Source organism: Lissotriton helveticus, chromosome 2_1 (assembly GCF_964261635.1).
Source record: "Lissotriton helveticus chromosome 2_1, aLisHel1.1, whole genome shotgun sequence".
Classification (NCBI taxonomy): Eukaryota; Metazoa; Chordata; class Amphibia; order Caudata; family Salamandridae; genus Lissotriton; species Lissotriton helveticus.
The window spans coordinates 249,246,282-249,256,871 of NC_136059.1; the positions used below are offsets into that span (position 1 = coordinate 249,246,282).

At 43.8% G+C, this 10,590-nt stretch overlaps 1 protein-coding gene across 2 annotated transcripts in view; it reads right to left on the minus strand.

Annotated features, from left to right (window-relative positions):
• Window positions 1–10,590, minus strand: part of ST8SIA5 (ST8 alpha-N-acetyl-neuraminide alpha-2,8-sialyltransferase 5) — a 317,773-nt gene that overhangs the window by 76,409 nt on the left and 230,774 nt on the right. For both annotated transcript variants that reach the window (XM_078674767.1, XM_078674765.1), the window contains one exon: window positions 2,520–2,606. In XM_078674767.1, the coding sequence (XP_078530893.1) occupies window positions 2,520–2,606 (87 nt within the window). The remainder of the gene's footprint in view (window positions 1–2,519; window positions 2,607–10,590) is intronic.

The following is a 10,590-nucleotide window of genomic DNA, read 5'->3' on the forward strand; positions in this document are numbered from 1 at the left end:
CCTTGTAATGTACAACCTACAAATCATGGAGCCGGTAAGTAATGAAGACTCACACAAATGTATTTGGGAGTGAGTAGACAGGCATACCTATTGAATGTCTTAAGTCACACAGGCTGTCAGTTGGTCTTGCCTGCCATGAAACATTTAAATGAACTTAATGCAAGAAGTTAGTGAGACTTTATTTATCTACAGATGGCTGGCTCCACATTTACAAAACATGCTTTTATCACTGATTCTGTTCAGATTAGGCACGGATCCCATTCTGGTGACTCCCTCAGTGTACAAAAGCCACCGAAGCCACCCAACTCTTCACCATAAATATAAATTCTAGCACAAGCACACACATTCGATATTTCGTCTGCCCTTCTGGCTTGTTGAGTTATGGTTATGTTTGGATATAGGGTTTCTGGGCATGTTTACATTAAAGCAAAGAGAAAGTGCTGCAAAGGGAGGTGGGCATAGGGCAACAAAGTAGACAGAATTGGGTGGCAACCATTTTCCAGTCACCGGCTAGTTCACAAGGTAAGAATGGCACCTCTACACTACCTCGGCGCCGGCACTTAACTGTCAGCACCAGCGCTTGTTACAGCCTGCCACAAGGTGGCGATGTGTAGCTAATTTTGAGATGACCACAACAACAGTTAATTATGAATGCTATATTCATTAAAAATGACTATTTACTGCTGCCCAAGCCATTCTTATAGCTTTGGGGGTCTGAAATTGTCACACTTGTTGGAGTGTGATGGTTAGTAGTTGTGTTGTTACTATCATTGGCTGCATAGCATGGGCAATGTATGGTGGAAGGTGCCGTGGCCTCTTGACGAGAGCCCAGGCACTTATTTTGTTGCAAATTAAGCACTGACCCAGACACAATCTAAAGAGGAAGACTACTTCTGTTCTTCCAGGGGAAGCATAAATGTTACACTGGTCTCAGCAGAGATAGCTGCAGATGCTGCCTGATTCAACCAATGGGTTTTCATGTGTTGGCGAATAAATGGCTGAGGGTCATACGGAGCACATGCCCGCTGTCCACCTACAGGATCCGACTTGTCCTAAGTGGCTGCACGGTAGAGGGGAACTATATTTGCAACCGAAATTCATGAGGAATGTCTAAAAAACAACAAGCCACAGTCCTCAGTTAATAGCCTAAGTGGGGGCAGATGGATCTCCTAGACCATTAACTACAGAGAAAATTATAATTTTTCAAAACATCTTGATATTCCTGGTGAGGATGCCTAATGAAAACCAGCAATTCCTTACACAAAACAAATAATAATAATAAGCCATATTTGTAAAGTGCTGACATATCACCCCTTTAGGTTTCAAAAGCGCTGAGGGCCATCGGGTAGATTAAGTGAGTTATTGCCATGTCACATGGTGCTGAGATGAGCTGTCGCCTGACATCGAACCGCGAGCCCTGCACTCAGGAGTCAGCCATAGGGACCGCTGCCCCACACCTCTCCCACAAAACAAGACGTCAGAGTAGGAAGGAACAGCATATCCTTGGGAGATACCGCCCCACATGATTCCAAGTTTTACCTGATGCTGTAACGCACACATTTGAAAGCAGGACCCAGAGTTGGGAACCACAGCCAATACTGGGCTTTATTAATTCAAGGACCAGCACTTTTTCTGCATTCCCGCCCAACATCTCTCTTTGGCAGGTAACTGGGAGGAGAGGTCAGCCTGACACAATTACTCGAGGGCTGGCATCTCTTACTGCAGTTCCCGGCCTCCTTAGAAAGGATCTGCAGTTAAGGGAGCAAATGCCATATCACTTCGTCGCCGCCACTGCCTGGCTCAGAGCCAGAAAATGAAAAATAAGAGAATGTTCTTGCATTGTTTTATTTTGCATTTGCCGGCTCTGAGCCAACTCTGTAGGGAGGGGCGGGCCGAGGCGTGGGAGAGGGAGGAGGAATGCTACGTGCCCTTCCTAAGTTCTCATGTGGATTTGGCCAGGTATCTCAGGCCGACCAAAACAAACATGCATACCTTGGTTTCTCCAGCCTGGCTGCGTTGGGCAGCTATGCTGGAGAAACCCTCACAGACTCCCTGGCCTGAGCGGAGCGTGTTTCTAGCCCGCTCAGGCCGATCCACGCGCTGCTCTGCAGGATAGGATAGGAGTCTGTCCCAGGGGCTGCTGGGACCAGGAAGAGGAGATGCTGGAGGCCGTCGACAGCTAAAGGTACGTTAAAAAAAAATATATATTATTTCTAACACCACCAAAACCCCGATCCCTGCATGACACCCCCCCCCCCCCCCCCCCACATTCCGTGTTCCGCATTTCCTCCACCTGCCCCGTCAGCCTTTGTTTGTGGCGGCCACCACTGCTTATAAGATGTAAAGCTTAATGCAATCAATCCTGCGTATTTTCCTCCCTTCTTCAGGGAAGAGACAGCGTTCTGCCACTCTCCCCGCGGAGGCTCCAGTTTTCAGCCACACCCTGCCACCTCTGAGTTTAGAGTACAATTCAAGGATTCGATTTTGACTGTGATATGATTTGCATTGACACTGCTTACTTGAAAGCGTTGGCTTCTGTTGTGTTCATTTCCCATTTGCACACCTGCAGGCTCTTCCATCTCTCAAACAGCTCAGACTCTTTCACCCTGAAGAAAATATTTAAAATGTGGTTAGTTACGTTTCACGATTTCTCTAGCATGCAGTTTTGATACAATCTTGGCTAGGATTCAAAAGACAAACGGAGAGATACGTTCATTGCAATCTGCATAGCCCTTCATGTGGCTGCAAGGTCGAACCCGGAAATAGTCCCAGGTTTTAAGGAGAACGCTGGGAAATCCTATTTGCGATCACGGGAAGGGATTTCTGCATTCACAATTACACATTCTGCAGAATTCCTCAGCGTATACATACTGACCAGACTCAGGCTTACTCCCTCTGGTTACACAGCATCCACAGACTCAGGACCTGTCCAGCAGGGTCATCCCTCAGGATACACCGCATCCACAGACTCAGGACCCATCCAGCAGGGTCATCCCTCAGAATACAATGCATCCACATACTCAGGACCCGTCCAGCAGGGTTATGCCTCAGGATACATAGCACCTACAGACTCGGGACCCGTCCAGCAGGGTTATGCCTCAGGATACTCAGCATCTACAGACTCGGGATCTGTCCAGCAGGGTTATCCCTCAGGATACACAGCATCTACAGACTTGGGATCCGTCCAGCAAGGCCATCCCTCAGGATACTCAGCATCCACAGACTCGGGACTTGTCCTGCAGGGTTATCCCTCAGGATACTCAGCATCTACAGACTCAGGACCTGTCCAGCAGGGTTATGCCTCAGGATACACAGCATCTACAGACTCAGGACTCATTCAGCCGGGCCATCCCTCAGGATACTCAGCATCCACAGACTCGGGACCCATGCAGCAGGGTTATCCCTCAGGATACACAGCATCTACAGACTCAGGACCCATGCAGCAGGGTTATCCCTCAGGATACACAGCATCCACAGACTCAGGACCTGAGCAGCAGAATTATTCCTCTGATGACACAGCATCCTTGTAAAGGACATTGTTATCCAGAGAGAGGGCATCCTGGTCTTAGCTTCAAAGTTCTGAGGGCTCCACCAAGACACTCACTGGCGAATAGTATATTGGATACAGACAACATTGGTAGCAAAAAGCCAAGTTTTAATAATTTTGTGAAACTGGACTAATTGTAGACGGTTTTAAGTGAAGGCAGGGATAAGTTCCATGTTTTAACTGTGAGGAATGTACAGTTCTTCAGCCCTAGAATGAGTTGGGGCATGACGATAAACACCGCCTGGAGCCTGGTCATGAGATTCACAGATAGAACTAGGAAAACAAAGTTAACACAATCAATGTAGGCTGAGATCACTGATGGATGACACTTCTTGTATGAGGTAGTAAAGAGAAGCAGAGTTTCCCCAAGGTAGGAAAAAGGTTAACGTTATTTATGTGAGTCTTTATTGACAGAAGGGAGTCAAAGATAAAGTCTAGATTTCAAACATGGTCAACAACATGAGGGGAAGTGGCCAGTGTGGAGGGTTAACAGTTTGCTAGCCAGGAGTTCTTCTTAAAATACTTCTAGGTAGCTTGAGTGCTATCATCTATGTGGCTACTCAGCTGAATAAAGTGAAAAACAGGTGAAACTTTGCGATCTGGTGGGAAAGGCATGCATGGCAATAGAGATGCTGAAGAGTGTCGGATTGAGAGTCGAGACCTGAAAAACACTGCAGGTAAGAGACTTAAAGATGCACAGGAGTGATGGAAGAGAGACAGCTTAAGCTCACTCAGACAGAAAAAATCCATCCCAGGTAAGTGCATGATCGCACCCCTTTCCCATACAAGCGATCCATGAGAACTGATTGGAAGGTCATGTCGAAGATCGAAGGGAGACAAAGGAGGATGAGGATTGCCATCCCACCCTCTTTGAAGTAGTACAAACATCCCAAAGGACAGACATAAATGATTCTGTGCTGTGAATGCTTCTGAAATCAACTTGTGAAGTATCTAAAGATTTGGTGGTCTCCTTGAAGTACAATAGTTGGTCATTGGCCAGGCTTTCAGTAGAACAGCAGAATTGATGACAGAGAGGTAGCTTCAAAAGTATTGAGAGGTAAGCCAATCAGAATTGGAAGGACTAATACTTATTTCCAAGCAGATGGAAGGTACATCACGTAGGAGTATCTAGTTTAGTTGCTCACCTAGGGGAAGAATCTAAAGGGGAGGCTACATTAATACACATAATTTTTGTATTACAGTTTCATCCCATATCCCTCAGGTTACCTAGTTCATGTTTAATACTCCAATATCAGAGCTACCTCTCAAGTAGTACATATTTGTACTGTTTCCTTTTTGTTATCCTTGACAAATAATAGGACTTCTATCTTGGTGGGGTTAAGCTTCAGGTAGGCGCTGCACATCCAGGTCTGGAACAGAAGCAGGGGAGACTTTCAAGTAGAGTTATCATCAGCATATTAGTGAATCTTGATGCTGTTACTCGTGAGTAAAGCACTTAGTGACACCTGGTAGAGGATGAAGATGACAGGAGACAGAATGACTCTGCAGGTGATAGGGATATTTCGGTGCCAATGTGAACAAATTAGTGAACGAAGGAGTGGGGAACCCAATAGACCTTTGGAGGCTTGGGTAATTAGTGTATCAACAGGTAAACGTGCCTACAAGGGATTCTTTCTTCTACTTATTCTCATGTTTTTAGGAATCATCGGTAATATGCTCTAAACAGTAGCTTACATTGAAATATTTTGAAAGCTTAATTACTTCTTTCAACATGAACAGGTCTACAAAAAATTGTAAAGGAACAAAACACAGATGGGTGTATACTTCTTGAAATACACATTTATATTGGAACAATATTAAAGGGTACAGAAAATACTGCCAATATAAAAATATATAAACACACAGTGACCGAGATTTAGAAGTTTTTGTTTGCTGCAGTTATCTCATTGTCACTAATGTGGTCACCCATTCCAAACAATATATACATAAGGGAATTGTAACTGATTATACAGAAAACAAATCCTTTAGTGAGAAAAATCACATAGAAAATGGGTGCAATTGTCGACGTTTCGCTCTATGTAGTGAAGGCATCTGCTGGACCATCGACTGTGGTTCCATATGTTGAATGACCCTAGGGAAACTACATTGGTGACTTATAGTAGTTGATGTAGTCTGATCAGTTACGATCGTATCTGAAGTCAAAAGGACAACTATTAGATAGCTGGCAGTGACAAAGCAATTGTCAAATAGGTCTCGGGAATGTCAGAAGCACACTGGGGCAATCGCTCTTCCAGCGGTCCACCAAAACAAAGTATTTGAAGTGTCAACATGGCCAATCACTTCATTAAGTGTTCGAGGACGGGCAGTGCTCCGTACAATGATCTGCTGCACACACGGTCAGCATCGAGACACTTATGAGAATAAGTAGAAGAAAGAATCCCTTGTAGACACGTTTACCTGTTGATACACTAATGTGAACAAACTGGCATCGGTTAGAAAGGTAGGAGTGAAGGACCCTGTTGCTGAATCTCAATTGAGACTTCAGGGTGCATATTAGGATGGTGTGGTCGACAGTGTTAGAGGAAGTTGAGAGGTTTACAAGCCAGGGGTCTTCATCAACTGTGGTCAGGAGGTCATTGTCTATGATGTGTAATGGAACGGTCTTCGTGCTGCATCGTGATCTGTAGCCTGACTCAAAAAGTCGTGCAGGAGGTGGTTAGCATTAATGTAATCTTGGAGTTGAACATAGACTGCTTTTTCAATGCTCTTGCCAAAGAACGGCAGGTGAGCGATGGGCTGGTAATTGGTGAGTTCATCATGGTCTACTGTGGGGTTCCTTAGGAATGGGAGACTCTGGCCTGTCTTGAGAGCTTCTGGGAAGATGCCGGGGTGAGGGAAGTGTTGACAATGGAGAGCAGTGTAGAGAAGGAGCCCCAATGGTGAAATAGGAGGATTACACACCATCAACAGAGGAAGTAATCAGTTAAAAAAAAAATGTTTACTCAGACTTTGATCCATTAAGCATATAGCATTATAACAACATATACATCCAAATTTAAAAACAATCAATACAATTATAGTCATTAAAATATAAACAATTATTTGTCTCTTAATTGGCAATAAAAGCCATCCTTTTGTGCAGACCACATCAAAACATTGCATATGAAATAGTCATTTTGTGGCTTCCCATCAATACAGCAAACCATGTTTCTTTAACATGGGTCTTAACCATTTTTATCTTTCCATCATAAAAAATAAACAATCTAATAAAATATGGGAATTAGTTAATTTCATTTTCAACCCATATTTGGAAACACTACCATTCTCTTTTAACCACATTGACGTCCGAACTACGCACGCTTCGCATTCAGCCGTACCCCGGTAGAATATCCACCGCGGCGAAAAGTTTAAGACCTGTTCTAAATCCAAATATGTCCTGCCTCACTTTGGATTAGCCAAATAAAATAAGTAAGGGAATGATATGCTATGGATTCAGGACTTCTTCGTTAAGATATACCTGAAATCTTTTCCTATGGAATTTGTTTCTATTCTTAAATGCATTTTACTTTTCGGGATTCTTGCTGGTATTGTGATTATAGGAGAGTCCAAGGAGAAATTTGCATTTGACCGATACCTCTAAAACTCGCAGCCCATTTTAGTTTGCTTCTCACAATCTCATCTCTACCATATGATTGTATCTTATCATCACCTGATTCTAAAAGTTTATTACTGAATTTCGATGCAGCTCTCTCAGACAGAGAGATCCAGGATGTCAAACCGGTCTCTAAGTTATCACTTGAACAATATTCGATTTAGGCAAATTCAAAATTATTTTTAAACATTGACCTTCTATACTTTCCGTCTTATGCATCCGCGCCAAGATCTGACTCACCATACTCCTTCCTAAAATTACATAACCTTATTATTGTTGGCATGGCATTCGCCTTTACAATTTCACAGTGGAATTTCCAGCTCAGATTAGATGAAAAATGCACACACAAGTATCTTTTCATAATCACCTTAGCAATCTTTGATATTCCGACACCAATTGAATTCTTTCATCTTGTGCCCAAATACCTATATTTTGGTTTTTCTCCATTTCAGTATCTATATCTACCAAATGTTTTTTGTCAATAAAATATCCAAGGAATTCATTCAATTTTCTTTGGAAGCCTATTTGAGTCCTGTATATAATTACTAAATCTTCTGCATAAAACAGACACAACACTTACCAACCTCCCAACTTAGGGTACACGGACACAGTTCCCGACACAAATGCAGGCAAATCACTTAAATAGAGTGAAAATAATGTTGGGGCCAACTCACAGCCCTGCCATTCCTTATATTGATCTTTTCTGAAAGGCTGCCAACTTTATCCAATTGTACTCTAAAATAATTCCCCTTTTGGAGTTCCTTCAGAATGCCTAGTAGACCCTCATGGATTCTGAACTGCTCTAGATTATCCCGCAATAATTCGCGATTTACTAGGTCAAATGCCCCGTGAAAGTCTACGAAATAGCAAATTAGGTTCTCCTTACCTAAAATGCCTTCCTGTCAATTGAGCATAGGCTAAAACAATGGTCCAGCATAGCTTGCCCTTCCTGAAAGCCTCCCTGCTCAGTTGGGAGAAGGGCATTCTCATCAACCTATTTCTTCAGACTCCTAGGATACATTGTCCGTAAACCTTCTACCCCACATCCATCAAACTAACCAGTGTATAATTCTAAGGGTCTGAGGCTGGGCCTTTCTAATGTAAAGGTTTGATGATTGCATCCTTCTTATTTTCAGGTATCAAACCTGTTAATGTAATTACTCTGAATAACCTAAAGACAATCCCGCCCAACCAGTCAATATTTGTCTTTAGCATTATAAGTGAAAGATTATCTGGCTCTGCTGCTCTTTTCAGGAAGAGATCCTTTATGACTTCCTTTATGTATTTCACACTGGTAGTTCTTAAAAGCTCCCCGTCGACCTTATTGGTACCTGGGAAGGAATTATATAAACTATAGCATAGGTATCTTCTAGATGTTTTATCCAGGCTGCTTCCGTTCAGCGGGCACAGGGGGGAAATCGATTTCAGGAGGTTCAGTACACTGTGGGCACAGGAAATAAGTGCAGGTCATAGCTTTCGGGTTATATCGTGCACCAACGTCCAATGTACATGGCCACAAGCCATGCACAGCAGAACATGGGAACAAGGAGACTGTGCACAGTCGTAGCAATGCCACACGTTGAGCTCACAGACTACTGGAAATGCCAAAAAAACATATTCACTGGGCTTTGGATTAAAGAAAACTTGTCTTAAAGTGAAGCCAAAGGCCACAGCCTGCACCCACAGTCTGCAAGCCATGGCTTTAGACTATGCTGGGTGGACCGTGTGGCAGAGGGAATGGCACCCTGCGCAGAGAGCTTGCTAGACTATGTTCATTTGGATATTCTAACAGACATGGCCTAGACATGGTATGCCAGCCCCAAGAAGAGCACTTGTCTACAGAAGGTGAAGGCTTATTTTCTAGTGCAGGAAGATAATGGGGACTGGTGTTGTTGACTAATAGCAGCTTTGCTGGTGGATAAAGCCGGGTGAGGAAAACTAGCTTGTGTGATCTACTTGAACAACGATTCCCAACACATACACAGAAGGACAAACATCCACATTTCTGCCATTCCCGCTGAGCTGCGTAAACAATTTTTACAAACATTTACACAGAGGAGCATACAATACAATTTTGTGATTCCTCCTCAAACGACAAATACTAGAATAATGTTTTCTGGCTTTTCCCCAGATGTGTCATGCCTGACTCCCATCTCAACCTCCACTGCTAGCACCATCATGCTGCGTGGCCTTTCGTCCATGCACTACGAGGATTGCGCCCATCTCAGTCTGTGCTGGGACACTTAGCTCTAGTCTAAAATTATGGCCAAGGCCCGCTATGGTCTGCCACATTGTTTCCACTGGGGTGTGAACTATCCAGAACTTGTCTTGCTGTTTACTTTGTGCATTTGAGGGCACCAGATCTCGTGTGAACTCAGAGGAAGAAAAGCGTTCTGATGGACATCTTGCATATGACCCAGTTGTTTAAAGAGGCCCTGCTGTTGACTACTGTAACATCGTTTACCTTGGCACCAACAAATTAGTCGTCAGAAGACTCCAGGCTGATTTTTTCCCTTCCAAAGTTTTGCTCTGTCTCTGACCTTCTTCCAAGTGGAAGAGCGCATCCACCTTAAGACCTTGTGCATGGCCCATAATATCCTGTTCTCCCAAAGGGCTCCTAGTTTGCCCAATCGCCTGTCTTGCTACAGACCTTTCTGACCCCTATGTTCAGCTGATCTTTAATTGGCCGCTGTCACTCGCGTCCAGAGGGCGCTCATTTTGCGCCAAAGCTTCTGTTGTTTGGAATGCATTCTTTCTTTGCATCAGAAACATTGAAAGCCATCTGTAAGTCAGGATATCTCTGATAAAATTGCTTTTTTGCTACCAAAATTGATCTCTGAAAGGCTGACAGTGTCAGCTTTCTATCTTCGAGACCAAGTGCTGGAATGCCCCATTGCTGGGGCAGCTATGTGCTCTATAAAACCCCATAACATATCCTGTTCAGGACCTATACAGAGATGTTGGTGGTTAGCAGCTACGTACCACAAATGTGAGATTTGCTATACCTACATGTCCTTGCAAGCAGCGCTTTTGGGGACAGGAGAAGGTGAACCATATCAGTTTCTTGTCAGCCTTCTCAGACAGTTAGATTCAGCTGGATTGTGACTATTTTCTGTCTGGACTTCATGTAAAAGGCTTGTCACACTCCTTAATTACTACCCTGACTAACTTGTTGGCGCATTCCATGGAGAATTTACTTAAATCCTTGGCCACGGGTGATGAAAGGTGTTACCCAGAAACAGGTCCTAGGATGCTTGTTTCCGTTTCAGAAAAGACCTGGCTTGGCAGTTCGGGCTGGTCTGTTCCAATGAGGCACAGGGTCAGACTGATTTGCATATAGCTGGGTCTGAACTGAGGTGGCGAAGTGAGCTAAAGAATGATGATGGATTCAACCCACATCTGTGACTGGGGGTGAGTGTCTGAAAAGTTT